Below are 18,514 nucleotides of genomic sequence, written 5' to 3'. Positions count from 1 at the left end.
ATTGACACATTCCTGGGGTCAGATACATCACATGATCACACTGACAGAACCACAGGCACATAGACACAGGCAACAGAGCATGCACAATGTCGGCACTAGTACAGTGTATATCCACCTTTCGCAGCAATGCAGGCTGCTATTCTCCCATGGAGACGATCGTAGAGATGCTGGATGTAGTTCTGTGGAACGGCTTGCCATGCCATTTCCACCTGGCGCCTCAGTTGGACCAGCGTTCGTGCTGGACGTGCAGACCGCGTGAGACGACGCTTCATCCAGTCCCAAACATGCTCAATGGGGGACAGATCCGGAGATCTTGCTGGCCAGGGTAGTTGACTTACACCTTCTAGAGCACGTTGGGTGGCACGGGCTACATGCGGACGTGCATTGTCCTGTTGGAACAGCAAGTTCCCTTGCCGGTCTAGGAATGGTAGAACGATGGGTTCGATGACGGTTTGGATGTACCGTGCACTATTCAGTGTCCCCTCGACGATCACCAGTGGTGTACGGCCAGTGTAGGAGATCGCTCCCCACACCATGATGCCGGGTGTTGGCCCTGTGTGCCTCGGTCGTATGCAGTCCTGATTGTGGCGCTCACCTGCACGGCGCCAAACACGCATACGACCATCATTGGCACCAAGGCAGAAGCGACTCTCATCGCTGAAGACGACACGTCTCCATTCGTCCCTCCATTCACGCCTGTCGCGACACCACTGGAGGCGGGCTGCACGATGTTGGGGCGTGAGCGGAAGACGGCCTAACGGTGTGTGGGACCGTAGCCCAGCTTCATGGAGACGGTTGCGAATGGTCCTCGCCGATACCCCAGGAGCAACAGTGTCCCTAATTTGCTGGGAAGTGGCGGTGCTGTCCCCTACGGCACTGCGTAGGATCTTACGGTCTTGGCGTGCATCCGTGCGTCGCTGCGGTCCGGTCCCAGGTCGACGGGCACGTGCACCTTCCGCCGACCACTGGCGACAACATCGATGTACTGTGGAGACCTCACGCCCCACGTGTTGAGCAATTCGGCGGTACGTCCACCCGGCCTCCCGCATGCGCACTATACGCCGTCGCTCAAAGTCCGTCAACTGCACATACGGTTCACGTCCACGCTGTCGCGGCATGCTACCAGTGTTAAAGACTGCGATGGAGCTCCGTATGCCACGGCAAACTGGCTGACACTGACGGCGGCGGTGCACAAATGCTGCGCAGCTAGCGCCATTAGAGGGCCAACACCGCGGTTCCTGGTGTGTCCGCTGTGCCGTGCGTGTGATCATTGCTTGTACAGCCCTCTCGCAGTGCCCGGAGCAAGTATGGTGGGTCTGACACACCGGTGTCAATGTGTTCTTTTTTCCATTTCCAGGAGTGTAGTTATACAGCCTTTAATGCTAATCAACTCATCTATAATATAAAATATTCCTTGCCGTTCATATGTCTTGTTCTTAATATATTTTGAACAGTGTGTCCAGCCGTCACAACTCTAACATATTTCTAGATAAACTTTCATATGAGATTTACTAAGATACGTTGACAGCTGGACTCATTATTCAAAATATGTTAAGAATGACATTAACAGTAAAACATCGTTTTTGGGGGTAAAACATGACATGACAACTCGCCCCTCCACGATTGAGTCACCTTTATGCTCAGATACACAATAGAAAATGCTCGCTTGCAGCCTTCCATTGTAAATAAAGCTTCTAGTGTATGGAGTCTCTAGTCAGCTCGCCTTCGATGCCGCTATTTTCATTGAAGCAGAGAGGCTGCATCTGGAAGGAAATTTGAATGTCGGGAAAGGATGACCAGATTAGGGGATATTTTGCCATTTGGGCTAATATTGGTAGAATTTTCAGCAAATTTTTTGAAAAAACGCAACCATCGCCGTTTGGGTGACATTACTCAATGAACGTGATTTTTAAGCGACGCAGAAAATCTATTTTTTATGCACTGACTTTAATTTAATGTTGTTTGTAATGTTTACCGCTCCGCTGTACTTTAAAATACTGGAACATTGCAACCCCAAAGTTCTACTATTCTCCAAATACAGACTCCACTGCTAAAATTTAACTGCTATAGATAGGTAATTAGGCTATTGTAGTAGTGCGTGCATGTTTCTCAGTCGTCGTAACGCCAGTGGACGAATCAAAATCAGTTTCCATGTTCGTTGTTATAAATTTATCCATTATCAGAAACTATCACCACAGCACAAGTACAGTAAACGGGAGCACTTTGATTCAACTAAAAATGCGAACTGGACTGATTTCGAAACAACTGAACTCAAATAATGCCAACAATGTACAAAGAGGGGCAAAAAGATTCTCTGGCCTGAATGAGTCCAAGAATCGAGCATCGAGCATGCCGAAGTTCAGAAGTGCCAGTGTTCACAACTGTAGTGGTCTGTGGAGCTTCAGCTTGTTTACATCGTCAAATAGAAGCAATGTAATAGTTAGGATGCAGTGTATGTCGTGATTCGTTGCTGTTTGTCATCGTATAATTTATTTTGAAAATCGTTGTTCGAGCATGTAGAAACGGTCGGAACGCAGTAAATCCACGTCGGTAGAATTCCTACAGTGAGGAGCGTTTCACATCTGCTTAATGGCGGAGTGGATAGGCTGACCGTTGAAGAGTGTAAACGAGAGGATTGTCTCAGGAACTTTGCAGTAAACTCCACTTCCCTGGCTTCATGCCCTTTGCAATATAGCTCCTCCCTCTCTCAGAAGGCAACAAGCTACTATGAGAATGGAAGAAAATTAATGACCCCTCTGTCTCTGAAGATATACTTATCCGAAAAATATTGGACCATCTACCAACTACTCGCCTAAAATTCAGAAAACCTATATGGGAAGACGAAGTCCTCAAATTCCCAGAAAGGTAAGACATGACAAGGAAATAGAGCAATACTGGTCACTGAATAATCACCATCCTCTCACCACCGATTTTGATCCTTAGATACCGGTGAAAGGAATGCAGATGCCCAGAACAACTTGGTGCAGACTTAATCTGGTGAAGACTAACCATGGCAGGTGTAAGGCCATTCTCCACAAATGGAAACTCACTGATGACCCACGATGCGACTGTGTTGCAGAAGAACAAACAATCCCTCACCTGATCTTCGAATGTCCTGCGAGGAGGTTTGAAGGAGAATGCAGGAACATCATGAATGCTACTCCACGTGCTGTTCAGTGGGTGGCCTGCTTAATTGTGGACTTGTAATAGCTGTAGTTGCTGTCTCCCTAATCTTTCGCATATTGTTTGCAATCAATCATTTAATATATTTGTAATTCGTTTATTATATTGTGTGTGTGTGTGTGTGTGTGTGTGTGTGTGTGTGTGTGTGTGTGTGTGTGTGTAATTTTACTATGTAGATGCCATATACAAAATAAAATAAATGGCATTGGATCATCTGGATTAAATAAATCTGCAAATTTCAGTAACAATGCTTCTATTAATTTCCTATTGTTTGATTGTAAGTGCTTCATTTTCTCATGTAATGCAGATACAGAGACAGTTTGTTGGCAGCAAAGATCCTCATTTGACCCCTCTACCATCCCCCTCTGGCACCTAAATTGGCAGTCAGTAAACCCTTTCGCAGACTCTTCTCGTCCATGCCAAAATTATCAAGACTAATTTGAACAACAAAAGCTCCAATTATTTCACTGATGCGTACTATGCTTGAGAGTATAAAACAATGTAACATGTCCCCCTCATCATTGCTTTCTAATGGTTCTACAACACACAATACTTCTGTGGTGGCTCTAAACCCCAAATTTCGAGATCCCCACAGTCTACCCTAGCAGCCTCACCTGGACTTTCTCCAAAAATCCCGCGCACCATAGGCAATGCCAACAGGAGTGTCTTCCCCCACCACCATCACCACCACCTCTTGAGAAAACGGATACTTCTACCAGATATTCCCTAGATGGAGACGTCGCCATTCGTGTGTGTGCATGCACGTAGTAGTAACACGGCCTATGCGAGTGTGTCGATCGGTAGTTCAGTGAATGTGCAGTGTTTTCTAACGAGGATCAAGGCGCTATATGAAGACTCAAAATTGCTTCAATCCGGTGGTTTCCCGACCGCAGTATATGGACATATTTCGGTGAGTCGGCCTTGCATCGCCTTTTGAAAATAACTTGCAGGTGCCTCGTATACTAAACGAACCATTGGTGTACCAGCCAGTATGGTTCCACTGCACAGCTGCCCATTTTAACGAGCATAACTCGTTGTTGTAAGTCCTTCCCCTCGGTACCGGGACAGTAAATTCCATCTGTAGCGATATAATTGTGTTCTGCAAATTAACTGATTCTCACCTGGGCCTAGCAGCTACGTGCAGCTAGTTTTCTCACTTCCCAGACTCCCATAATTTTGCTTTCCTCCTCAATGCAAGTAAACACCTGGTCGTAATACTGTCTCAGATTAGTACCGTGTCTCGTATCCTACGCAGATCAGAAGTTACAAAGTGTCATGGTTTAAATATCTGTGTGGAAGTTAATGCTGTACTGTGACCGGAGAATCTAAGAACTCTACCAACATAAATCTGAACTATAGCAAAGACTGCTAAATTATGTGATTTTTTAATAGCATGTAGTTAGTGCATAAATCGTGTCACTGAAACTCTAACTTCGTGCCCGTTTCTAAAATTCATGTTCCATTTAATTGCACTCCCGCCTACTTTCTCTTCAAAATTTAGTGGTAATGCTCGCTGTGTAGTAAGCACTGACAGCATGACACATGTACCCACTCTTACTTTGGTAAGTCTGTACGTACACTAACCCAGGTTCACTTCTCTGCACCTTGAAATATACTGTCACACCAACAGATCTTTGTCGTACGTGTCTGCAGTTCATTTGGAACCAATGACAACGTGACTGCCCTTTTACGTTTTTCCCTTTTCAGTTTTATTGTTCTGACTTTACTGAGATGTCCCATTAGCGGAATGGAGCATATTTGAAACAAGGGACTGATGACCTTGCTGTTTGGTCCCTTAAACCTCAAACAACCAACCAACCAACCATCATTTTGTACCACTTTCATGATGGGTGAAACTTGCAACACTGTCTCACTTGTATTATGATGAGCCCCCCCCCCCCCCCCCAACCCAATGCACTCTACAAAGTCTGAGTTACTGTCGTTTTGATTCAATTTTTTGTAATGAATGATTGCCAGAAGTGATCGCGCTTCACTACAGACCACTGTTCACGTCCAGACAGTTCGAACAATTTTGTAGTGAGACAGGAGCACACAATACGCCCTTCCATCCACAGTTGAACTGTGAACCTGAAAGATTCGTGCGGATGTTAGTCTCGAATGGACAAGTTACAGGCCAACCTCACAGGATCGGGCCCTCAATGTTTCCATTGCCCTACTGCACCTTGCTGAGAGGGAGCACATTGCCAGCAGAGCTGTTTCATGGAGGCTGAAACTGCACATAGATTGCTCCCTCATGTATCCATCACGATTATTACATGTACCTAACAGAATGAACAAATTGCAGATTCAGCAGCCCAGTCCTGTTCAGGGTGTGTGGAGCTAGACGCAGATGGGAGCATGGCATAATTCATGACATTCTTTCCAGATCGATTTACACCATTCGGAGTCCCATTGAAGTCCATCAGTGACACCAAAACCAGTTACGGTCTGCCCGTTCCCAAGATTCTGTCGTCCTTTCTCTGTTCAGACACTGTCCGATATCAGGACCTGTAGCAGCCCCTTCGCAGTCATACAGCTGATTGCTCCTACAGCACTGTCATCCTCTCAGGTGGGGATGCCCATATACGTCGACCACTGCAGCCTACCTGGTAGCCAACATTGTCATCCATGGAGAAGCTGGATCTAGTCACCTGGCCTGGCACCTCAGGAGTCCATGCAGTTCCCACCTCCAAGCCTTTCATGTGTGTGTCCATGGACGATGGCGTGCACCTGTGGCTGGTTTTTGGATCAGAATTCCTGAGCATGCTCAGGGAGAAGCTGAGGTGTAGTAGGTGCTTGGCCCTGATTGCAGTTTCAGCACCCACCCCCTCTGTTAGGCTGACATACTGTCCACCTCCTCATCATTGTGCTGCACATCCTTGTCTCAAGGCAGGTCGGTTGTATGTGAAGAAGTGGTGTAGTCGGTAGGTGTACCAACACCACAAAGCTTGCTATCGGGGCATTGCTGGCCACACCAATGATGGAAGTAGGAAGAAATGCCCACAGAAGTTCTGTCACGATTTGTGGCCTACCTTGAAATACACTCATGGACATGAAGTCAGTTCAGTGTGAGGCTACACTACAGTCAGCAATAGTCCACAACAAGTAGTGAGAAGCCTGGTCAAAACAGAGTTAAAGTCGATCAATTAGGCTCTTCAAGTAAATTTGCAAGTCTTTGCATATGTTGGTTAAATCTGTCTGTGAACAGTGCTATGAGAGAGAGATTTTCTATTGAGTGAACAATGCTATGAGAGTGAGTTCCTGCTGAACAGTGCTCATAGCTGAATTACCAACAGTCTGTTTCATACGAGTGTGACTGATTCTATCGATATATATACAAATGTCTATGCACTAATCCATAGTTACAGCAAAGTAGTTGTATAACAAAAGGTAAAGCTGATTTTGAATGTAGATATATTTCAGTTTTAACATTTTACATGTGCAATAATGGTCATTTATCTCACATTCTGAACTCAATTCATTTGTGACAACCCATCGCATCTTCTTCAACATGGGCCAACACTTCATGTCCCTGAAAACTTTTTGTTCGAACAGTAAAGCTGAACAGTGCTATCCCACATTCTCTATAATGTGGAGACTTCACTCTCCCTAACAAGTCCAAGTTAACGACTGACACATGAGCCCCACCTCCATCAAACCTTCATGTTCCCTTCTGTCCACTATGCCTAACAGCCAGCATTCCTCATATATATATTTCTGCAATTCTTTGTACTGCTGTGAATACCATCTGATGGTTGAGGCAGCAACGTCTGTGCTTAACAAACACTTACCCAAACACTAGCTGCCTTCTATGTCTGCTTCTCCACACTTCAGACTTTCTGGCTGGCAGCATTGCTTCATCAGATGGCCTAAACCCACATCCAGAATATTTCACCTCAGAAAACACTATGGTCATTTCATCCCAAAGTAGCACTCAGTTTCATTCCATTGTGTAGCAATCGTAAAGCCACTGAACAAATCGCATGGATTTTCCATTCTGACTTCGCTCGAGATGTAAGTGGAAACAGCACTCACAAACTTCAAAGTCCCTGATTTCTGTCTCGTGCAGGATGACACTCTGCATTCTACATTAGCTCTTATGTGTGAGCATTAACGTTCCTGTTCTTGTCAGTCGAGACCACCACAGTTTCTCCATAAAAAGATTTGTGCTGTTATGTTTGTGGTAACATTGAACATTTCCGAGAGCCAGCTAATCAAGCATGTGCAATTTACGAAGAGCCTTGAGGACATAATACGTATCTCTGCATCATCAACTAACCATAACATAGCCATATTTAAACAAGTATCGCTTGTCCAATTTCCTAGTCTAACGGCAGTCCTTAAATCACTAATAAATACAGATGCACCTTTGGTTTTTCTCCCTGAAATAGATCACTACATTAGCTGCTATAGAATAAATGGAAGGAGCATGTATACTCGCAAGGTTTTCTAAATCTTTCTAAAACTGTCGACCAAAACTTTTAAAAAACTATTACCAAACAAACAACTTGTAACTTATGTGCTGTGCAAAACTTACTATACTGAATTACAAAAAGGCTTAATATGTTTTTCTCAACACTGTCTACAAATTCAGGTTTCTATAAAAATGTAATGTTTCCCTGAATGCTACCTAACTTCTGAAACAAATGCGCAACTGAACTTAGAAAAAAATCCTGGCCCTAAACTGTATTTTTCCTTACCTCGTGTCTAGAAAAGTTTCTGCACATTTCTCTAAAGGGGCTCATAAAACAGCGAAGAAACACTAAAAAACCAGTGAAAATTTCGTACCACAAGCCGCGATATGTGTATGTGCATTATGAACCGAACGAAAGACGGAACTTCAATTGGTAAGGTCTTCATTCTAAAGTAATGCTTTCGAAATGAACTGAATGTTGCCAATAGTATTTACATAATGTCACTAAGAAACAAGTTTAAGCAAGGGGAATCTCGTCTTACTATCAGATCTATGCGCATAATAATAACACTGAGCTTAATTACTATCAATAACACACAATCCTATGCTCTTGCTTACCCCAATCTCTCAACATTCCAAAAAGTCTCACAAGTAATCCCAGCTCCTCTCTCAATAACTGAATCCAAAATATTCATTCTCATACCCTCTATCACACATTATAAAGAAAATTAGACTTCTTTAAAACACGTCTGCTACTCAACACTGCTCAATTTATAATGCTTGTTACTTTGCTAGCGCCCCCGGGCAGAGTTTCTGTTGCAATTCAAAGATAATGTATCAATAATCAAAGATAAATCAGCTACATGGTTTTACTATGTGCGAACTATGCATATTGATATTCGTGTAATAAATAGAATTTACAGAGTGACCAAATTAACATGCATACTTTACAATTGCACTTCTGCCCAAACCTATAAAGTATCATATGCAATAGTAACTGCGTTAGTGTATGGCAACTAATGCCCAGACAAATTACAAAGCTGGGACCTCACACCACAGGCAGATTTCCCTAAAATTCCTCTAATACTGGAAAGGATCTGCAGGCTCCTGCAGTTTAACGAAAGTAACCTTCAAATTTCTGTGGACGTTTCTATGACCCAATTCGGCTACAAACGAGAAAGTCAAACAAGACACTGCGCTACATCATGGCGAACTGCAATCCGTTGCAGTCGAGCTGCAAACATCTTTTCATTGCCTCCAGATTTTCTTTATTTCTCCTAATTGCCTGCGCATAGTATACCTACAAGTTTTTTATTTCAGTTTTAGTCAATTTACCCTGTGCGGTCAACAATTTTCCATCTAATTTTTTCCTCTCACATCAACAGTTATTTTTCTCAGCCTTGTTCCCAAACGTTTTTGAACATGACCTACACATTCTATTTTGCTAATAATGGCATCTCCATATGGCTGAGTTGACAGTTGGTGGGTTCACAGTGGGTGACAGAAAAATGGGCGTGGCACATGAACACAAGTGGTAGGAAAATGCTCTTTAAATACTCGAAAAAAATTTTTTTAAGCAAAATCCTTTTCAGAGTACTTAAATAGAACCTTAATCTATCGAAATATGATGAAAACCGAAAATCGATTTTTTCGACCTGAACCACGGTGTGGTCCCCTAAACCTCTCACTAGGTACCTGCACCCAGACAGCAGGCACTGTCGTCCTAGAAAAGCAGCACATATTTATCAGTGTAATTACAGTTAAATATTACGATAGTAGTACCAACCTGGTGACATTTGACAATGAGCAAAGTATTGGAAATTACCTCCTGACGACTGTGGCCTTGGAAACATCAATTTCCCACATAAATCGGTATCCTTGTTAGAATGGACATAATTTTCCATGTAATATCTTTCATCCCCTCCATGGCTATATATGCATTGAAATCGCAATTTCCCCCGTCAGATCTATAATTCCCTGACGACCGGACAGTCATTTTCTTTGCAAATGTGAGAACACTGACCATAGTAACTTTATTCTCCAAGATACACATTTCCGATTATCGTTTATATGTGTAAAGCGCCGCCCCCCCCCCCCCCCCCGCCGCCGCCAAAAAAAGTGTACACACACACACACACACACACACACACACACACACACACACACACACACACACACACACACACACGCACACACGGTTCAAAAATGGCTGTAAGGACTATGGGACATGACATCTTAGGTCATCAGTCCCCTAGAGTTAGAACTGCTTAAACCTAATTAACATAAGGACATCACACACATTCATGCCCGAGGCAGGATTCGAACCTGCGACCGTAGCAGCAGCGCAGTTCCGGACGGAAGTGCCTAGAACCACTTGGCCACATCGGCCGGCACACAAGCTAGGTGTCTCAATTCTCCTAAGTTATAGAAAATTGACATTTAAGTCTTCCACTCAATCAGATTTGAGAGTAGACTGCAGGTATTTTCAATCAACATTCCTGGAAGGTTCTGCATCTTACCAAGACTCTCTAAAACAAGTGTTACAAAGGACAGGCATCCGGTAATATGCCATTATCTAGCGCTCCCGCGGTCGAAAGGGTTGGAAGAGCACCACCGATATGGGTTGGAAGAGCACCACCGATATGGGTTGGAAGAGCACCACCGATATGGGTTGGAAGAGCACCACCGATATGGGTTGGAAGAGCACCACCGATATGGGTTGGAAGAGCACCACCGATATGGGTTGGAAGAGCACCACCGATATGGGTTGGAAGAGCACCACCGATATGGGTTGGAAGAGCACCACCGATATGGGTTGGAAGAGCACCACCGATATGGGTTGGAAGAGCACCACCGATATGGGTTGGAAGAGCACCACCGATATGGGTTGGAAGAGCACCACCGATATGGGTTGGAAGAGCACCACCGATATGGGTTGGAAGAGCACCACCGATATGGGTTGGAAGAGCACCACCGATATGGGTTGGAAGAGCACCACCGATATGGGTTGGAAGAGCACCACCGATATGGGTTGGAAGAGCACCACCGATATGGGTTGGAAGAGCACCACCGATATGGGTTGGAAGAGCACCACCGATATGGGTTGGAAGAGCACCACCGATATGGGTTGGAAGAGCACCACCGATATGGGTTGGAAGAGCACCACCGATATGGGTTGGAAGAGCACCACCGATATGGGTTGGAAGAGCACCACCGATATGGGTTGGAAGAGCACCACCGATATGGGTTGGAAGAGCACCACCGATATGGGTTGGAAGAGCACCACCGATATGGGTTGGAAGAGCACCACCGATATGGGTTGGAAGAGCACCACCGATATGGGTTGGAAGAGCACCACCGATATGGGTTGGAAGAGCACCACCGATATGGGTTGGAAGAGCACCACCGATATGGGTTGGAAGAGCACCACCGATATGGGTTGGAAGAGCACCACCGATATGGGTTGGAAGAGCACCACCGATATGGGTTGGAAGAGCACCACCGATATGGGTTGGAAGAGCACCACCGATATGGGTTGGAAGAGCACCACCGATATGGGTTGGAAGAGCACCACCGATATGGGTTGGAAGAGCACCACCGATATGGGTTGGAAGAGCACCACCGATATGGGTTGGAAGAGCACCACCGATATGGGTTGGAAGAGCACCACCGATATGGGTTGGAAGAGCACCACCGATATGGGTTGGAAGAGCACCACCGATATGGGTTGGAAGAGCACCACCGATATGGGTTGGAAGAGCACCACCGATATGGGTTGGAAGAGCACCACCGATATGGGTTGGAAGAGCACCACCGATATGGGTTGGAAGAGCACCACCGATATGGGTTGGAAGAGCACCACCGATATGGGTTGGAAGAGCACCACCGATATGGGTTGGAAGAGCACCACCGATATGGGTTGGAAGAGCACCACCGATATGGGTTGGAAGAGCACCACCGATATGGGTTGGAAGAGCACCACCGATATGGGTTGGAAGAGCACCACCGATATGGGTTGGAAGAGCACCACCGATATGGGTTGGAAGAGCACCACCGATATGGGTTGGAAGAGCACCACCGATATGGGTTGGAAGAGCACCACCGATATGGGTTGGAAGAGCACCACCGATATGGGTTGGAAGAGCACCACCGATATGGGTTGGAAGAGCACCACCGATATGGGTTGGAAGAGCACCACCGATATGGGTTGGAAGAGCACCACCGATATGGGTTGGAAGAGCACCACCGATATGGGTTGGAAGAGCACCACCGATATGGGTTGGAAGAGCACCACCGATATGGGTTGGAAGAGCACCACCGATATGGGTTGGAAGAGCACCACCGATATGGGTTGGAAGAGCACCACCGATATGGGTTGGAAGAGCACCACCGATATGGGTTGGAAGAGCACCACCGATATGGGTTGGTGAAGTGTAATAAACGTCTCAGCCGATAGTGCGACAAAGAACGTGAGGGACAGCCTAGGGGACCCGGTAAGAGGACGTCACGTGTATCCTTTCGGTTACAGCCATATTGCTCACCCTGTCTGCATACTAAAGCAGTCCAGTTGAACACTTCCATTGATATATTGTACAAGTATTTACGAAGTGAATCAATCACCCCCTTATGATCAGGTAGACTACTGTGTTCAAATTAAAATTCCCCGCCGGCCTGGGTGGCCGAGCGGTTCTAGGTGATAGTCTGGAACCGCGCGACCGCTGCGGTCACAGGTTCGAATCCTGCCTTGGGCATGGATGTGTGTGATGGCCTTAGGTTAGTTAGGTTCAAGTAGTTCTAGGGGACTGATGACCTCAGATGTTAAGTCCCATAGTGCTCAGAACCATTTGAACCATCTGTACACTCCCTATTGTGCTCTCAGGATAGATTAGACATCGGTAAGAATTTGAGTTCCCTTCCCCCCCCCCCCCCTCCCCTCCCCCCCCCGCCCTCCGCGCCCTCTGAAACTGAACAGTAACTCTCAAAAATCCACAACAGATAAGCTATCATCAAACAGCTCAAACAGCTGCTGAAAAGACATAAAATACCAATTTTCTATAATTTGTAGTGCGTAAGGATTTGTTTATCTACAGTGGTTTTTTAATCACGTTTGCTACATCTTTACTCTTCATATAAATTTACACTCCATGTGCTCACGCAACGTAATGCTAAACTTCGCCGATGACGCGGCTCTGGCGCTGGCGATCCACAATAGAAATACCACAAGGTAAAAAATCGACTACTGGTGAGAATCGGCAAGCGATAACCAGACGAAAAAATTCCACCAGCGAAAAATATCGCATGATAGAGAATAACCATACGTGTAACCACACCCGAAAATTACCAACGAGAACACATAAGTACACTAATAATAACCCAAATCGAACCACAGCGAGAAAAAAAACCGCCCTTGAACATAACACGCCTCTGGCATGGACAACCCACGTCCATCTCGCAAGATGCCCCATCGGTATCGATGGCATAATCCAAACCACACCAAGATCCATGTGGCTCCACTATCGCCTCCTCACTCAGTGGTGGAACAGACCGTACATACGCCCCAACGGAAGAAACTAAACCATCACTGTATTCCTAGATGAATTCGGAGAAGAATTGTCGCAAAGATAGGTGCAATTATTTCTGAACCATAAATGCAATTTTCACGTTGTTCCAACACATATCTTTGCTGTGGCTTGACAAGCTGCTAATAAAGTAATGCTCAAGGATTAAACCAATCAGTTTTATGATAAACCCAAGGGGTTTCCGCCGAGAAATCGGCACACTTTCCTATATATATGGAATAAAATTCTGTCTGTGAAACATGAGAGGGTACCAGTATGTCTCGAAATTGCGGTAAATCATCAAAATGCAAAACTCATTGAACAGATTTCATGGAGAAGATCTTATCCTCTAATTATAAAAATAAATCATCCAAGAAGTGTAATTCAAGCAACTAAGGAACAACACACGATATGACTACATAAAAGAATTGGAAACAAATGATTAACACTACCGCAATGATATAACCGTAAAAGTTTGCCCGCACCGATAGTACCTGCGGCTTAGTTTTGGGCTGAGGCCGCAGCGGCCGACTGTCAATTTCTATGAAGATCCCCTTATGCAGATTTCTGCTGCGGTTTCTGTTTGACGGCTTAGGTGGTCTGATTTCAACTAAGTCATTCTAGTGATCATGTTGCGGACTTTGCCTACCAATCCTCCATTATTCCTTGTTTGCCCAGACTGGCTGCCTAAACCGGTCGAATTTTGCATTCCTCCCTGTTGCTAATTCTGTTTTCTTGAAACTTACCATGGCCCCGTCTGCTTCTATCATTCCACTGAGGCTCATTGCTAAATCTTTGTCACCCTCTTTGTTTGTTTTGCTCGTTATTATTCCCTCCTGATGCACCTCTCGAATTTCGTTCATTATATCGCATTCGGTTACTCGCGTTTTGTGCTTCCTTGACAGTCTAACTCTCGTGGAGCGCTTTTAAATGACATTGAGTCGTTAGATTTGCCAATGAGCAGTTCGTGGTACCTCAATGACGGATTCATGTTGCAGTGTGTCATTGTCGTCTTATCACTATACCGTTGGTCTAGGTAATAGTGATTGTTGACAAGCCTGCAGAAAAACTGTACCGGACTGTGGCACCCCGATGCTTTTTAATTCTTCCCTAACATAATCTCCTGTTTCATCCTTTCTTGCGTGTCCTGTGAACAGTAGGGCTTTAGGAAAGCTTCTCTGAATTCGCCGTAGCTGGGGCAGTTTGCTGCAATGCTGCGCATGTGCTCTGCCATTGAGCCTTCTAGGTATCCAGACTGATTCGAATTTGTATGCTAGTGGCCATGACTGGGGTAGTACCCTACCATACTGAATAACCCTCATGAACTGTGCTTCTCTTTATAAACCTGAAAATTTTGAACTGAGAGATGTTTGAATCCGAAATATTCATAATTTTCCGCCACTGAACTTCCTCTAACTTCTGGCTAGCGTGCACCCAATATTTCATGGTAGAATGATCCCTGAATGCTGTGGCACCTTCGTCTCGTGTCATCAGAGTCGTGTAGTAATGTTTTCGTACATCTGAGACGCGCGCAATTGTGGTCCTTCTCGGTACTTTGTGTGCTACGCGCCACTGACTGCACGCATTCGGCCGAGCGCCGTACACAGCTATACCACAATACCTCTGTTCTAGTAGACGAATGCTGCAGTGTGGCTTTTGTTATTGAAAGATGCATGTAAATGAGTTACATCTGTCTCGAAAAAAACGTGGTGAATACTGTACACTCTATTCTCTGTTACGGCAATCACCAGACAAGTTTTACTATATTTAATACATGACATGAAAGGAAAACACACCATGCCACAAAAGTGAAAACGTTTTAACTTTGTGGCGCCACTTTCCTTCTCTCACCAGCTATTAGCGTCAGAAGGGACCACCAACTTAGAAATAACAGGCGGTAACTGATGTTTTTCATGTTTATATCCTTTTTTTACGGAAATATAAAGTGTCAGTGATACACTACACTAAGGACCTCTCAAAAATGTTTTTCACAGACTCGTTTATTACGCTACAATGTCAACATGTGTGAGTATGGTGTGCAAAGATGTTGCCGATGAGGTTATGAGCACATAACGGTTGATATACGTGGTGGAAGTACGTGTTTCTATATCTATCTAATGAAAGGTAGATCTGTTGTTTTACAGCAGCTCACTTTATTCTAAAAATGGTGAAAATTATTGCAGTACTGGCAGCATATTCAGATAATGATTTTAGTACACTTCACTGCTCTTTAAACTCTTATCCAGTGGATTTGAGAAACGAAGTAGCAGTATTACTAGGGGCAGTATTATTTCAGATTGAGTGATGCTTTTAATAAAGAAAATCAATATTACAGTGTATGTTAGTGCACTTGCACGAAGCATAGTTCCAAAATTCGATATAGAATAAACTAAAAATTTCGTAGTACAGGTATCTGAAGTGCAAGAGTGAAAATATTAGATTTTAAACTAGTATTTAGGAATCCTAAATATCATCCAACATATCACACACAAACTTTGAAACTGTACTTTTGAGACTGGTATAGGCCTGATTATTAGAATGAAGTAATCGACAGATGTCAAATGTCAGATTGCCACTTCTAGTATCGGATTTTTTTAGTAGACCTCGAACCACACCTCTACACATAGGGGCTACCTGAAATCTGTTTTGCTGAATTTATTTGAAGTTGTGCAGGCACACGTCAATTAACCTTCAATGGCTGTCATTCAATATACCTGTGAAAGAAAATATAAAGTTTAGTATAAGATACTCTGAACACCTAAGACACTGAAAATATACCATATTTGCAAACCACTTCGCATAACAGAATCACCACCCTACTGACCAAGAAAACGCCATTAAGCAGTAATAATTTGTAGACAGCTGATGTCCACCTGCCCCAACCCAAAAAGATCCACTACAGTAACTTTAATCAAGAGATAAGCCATCCTTGTTACTTCAACAAATTACTTTTCCAGGTTATAATCCACAACTAAACTTTCTGATAAAAAAATATTGCATACTTGTGGTTTCCAATAAACCTGCGATTTCAGTCCATACATTCCGAACTTTGAGGTAGTGATATTTTTTATGTTCAGAATACCTCGAACCCCATCTTAGACTAAACTTATTAGTTTCTTACACTTAATGTTTCGTGTCGTGACGGCCATTATGACCGAAAAAAACCTGATTTGAATGTCAGTGATTATCGTCCGAAATCTGTACGTTCGGACGATTGTCGGCTACATTGTGATCGCGCGTGTAGTGGCGTACTGATTTGAAACAATCGGCCGATGTCGGTCGTCGGCGGAGCGGGCGCTCCTGCCCTTTATCGGACATTGCCGGGGATGTGGCTGCAGGTTGGGTTGTAAAATTTTTGTCTTTGATATTCCAGGTGACCAACGAACTCACGGCGACGTGCTGTTGCTTCTGGCTGAATTTCTACACGAGCGACACCTTCGAACATTTGTCTCATCTCACCCAACAGCTGGCTCTACTGGGTAGTCAGACGTGTCTGCTCGTCTTTGATTTCTAAAATTTCTTCCAATGTCTTCAGTTACTCTCTGTCCCTGTTTTTTGAGAGTAGAAATAGTCTTCTTGGTTGCATTCTCTTCGACCTCCGCCAGCGCTACCTGATATCGCGAAATTTGGGCATTTTTTGCGCATCTCGTGCTACCAATCTGGCTGTCCTAGCCCCATTTCTGGACTCTACTGCTACACTACTGGCCATTAAAATTGGTACATCACGAAGATGTCGTGCTACAGACGCGAAATTTAACCGACAGGAAGATGCTGTGATATGCAAATGATTAGCTTTTCAGAGCATTCACACAAGGTTGGCGCCGGTGGCGACACCTCGAACGTGCTGACATGAGGAAAGTTTCCAGCCAATTTCTCATACACAAACAGCAGTTGACCGGCGTTGCCTGGTGAAACGTTGTTGTGATGCCTCGTGTAAGGAGGATCAATGCGTACCAACACGTTTCCGACCTTGATAAAGGTTGGATTGTAGCCTATCGCGATTGCGGTTATTGTATCGCGACATTGCTGCTCGCGTTGGTCGAGGTCCAATTACTGTTAGCAGAATATGGAATCGGTGGGTTCAGGAGGGTAGTACGGAACGCCGTGCTGGATCCCAACGGCCTCGTATCACTAGTAGTCGAGATGACAGGCATCTTATCCGCATTGCTGTAACGGATCGTGCAGCCACGTCTCGATCCCTGAGTAAACAGATGGGGACGTTTGCAAGACAACCACCATCTGCACGAACAGTTCGGCGACGTTTGCAGCAGCATGGACTATCAGCTCGGAGACCATGGCTGCGGTTACCCTTGACGCTGCATCAGACAGGAGCGCCTGCGATGGTGTACTCAACGACGAACCTGGTGCACGAATGGAAAAAAGTCATTTTTTCGGATGAATCCAGGTTCTGTTTACAGCATCATGATGGTCACATCCGTGTTTGGCAACATCGCGGTGAACGCACATTGGAAGCGTGTATTCATCACCATACTGGCGTATCACCCGGCGTGATGGTATTGGGTGCTGTTGGTTACACGTCTCGGTCACCTCTTGTTCGTATTGACGGCACTTTGAGCAGTGGACGTTACATTTCAGATGTGTTATGACCCGTGGCTCAACCCTTCATTCGATCCCTGCGAAACCCTTCATTTGAGCAGGATAATGTACGACCGCGTGTTTCAGATCCTGTACGGGCCTTTCTGGACACAGAAAATGTCCGACTGCTGCCCTGGCCAGCACATTCTACAGATCTCTCACCAACTGAAAACGTCTGGTCAATAGTGGCCGAGCAACTGGCTCGTCACAATATGCCAGTAACTACTCTTGATAAACTGTGGTATCGTGTTGAATCTGCATGGGCAGCTATACCTGTACACGACATCCAAGCTCCGTTTGACTCAATGCCCAGACGTATCAAGGCCGTTATTACGGCCAGAAGTGGTTGTTCTGGGTACTGATTTATCAGGATCTATGCACCCAAATTGCGTGAAATGAGTATGTTTTTCTCATCTGCATTTCTTCTTGGTGTAGCAATTTTAATGGCCATTAGTGTACTTCTCGCGTCTCATCTGACCTCTCCCTGAAGTCTTCATCTTCTTTTACACCCTTAACTTCATTCCTGGCGTGATTTACGTTGTTGACAAACTCATCAGTCCTCCTTTGAATTTCCTTAATTTCTTTTCTGACCTCGACCTGTCTGTTTTCCTCCTTGTCTTGTCGCTTCTGAATGTCCCTAATTTCATTAATGAGGATCTCCTGTCTTTGAGCTTCTTCCTGTAGTCGTCTCTTCGCTGCCTCTTGTGTAAACTGAATGATCGATTCTCATTGCGTACTTCGAGCAACGCATTCTGGACTAGAC

At 44.8% G+C, this 18,514-nt stretch overlaps 1 protein-coding gene across 1 annotated transcript in view; it reads left to right on the top strand.

The window, feature by feature from the left end:
• Positions 1 to 16,669, top strand: part of LOC124594233 (G protein-regulated inducer of neurite outgrowth 1-like) — a 35,777-nt gene extending 19,108 nt beyond the window's left edge. Inside the window, exons 3-4 of the mRNA XM_047132598.1 lie at positions 10,230 to 12,019; positions 16,529 to 16,669. Coding sequence (XP_046988554.1) covers positions 10,230 to 12,019; positions 16,529 to 16,669 — 1,931 coding nt within the window. The remainder of the gene's footprint in view (positions 1 to 10,229; positions 12,020 to 16,528) is intronic.
• Positions 16,670 to 18,514: the final 1,845 nt, after the last annotated feature.

This window comes from Schistocerca americana, chromosome 2 (genome assembly GCF_021461395.2).
Source record: "Schistocerca americana isolate TAMUIC-IGC-003095 chromosome 2, iqSchAmer2.1, whole genome shotgun sequence".
NCBI lineage: Eukaryota > Metazoa > Arthropoda > Insecta > Orthoptera > Acrididae > Schistocerca > Schistocerca americana.
The sequence above is the reverse complement of the archived record's forward strand: the minus strand, read 5'-3'. Positions and strand labels throughout refer to the sequence as shown.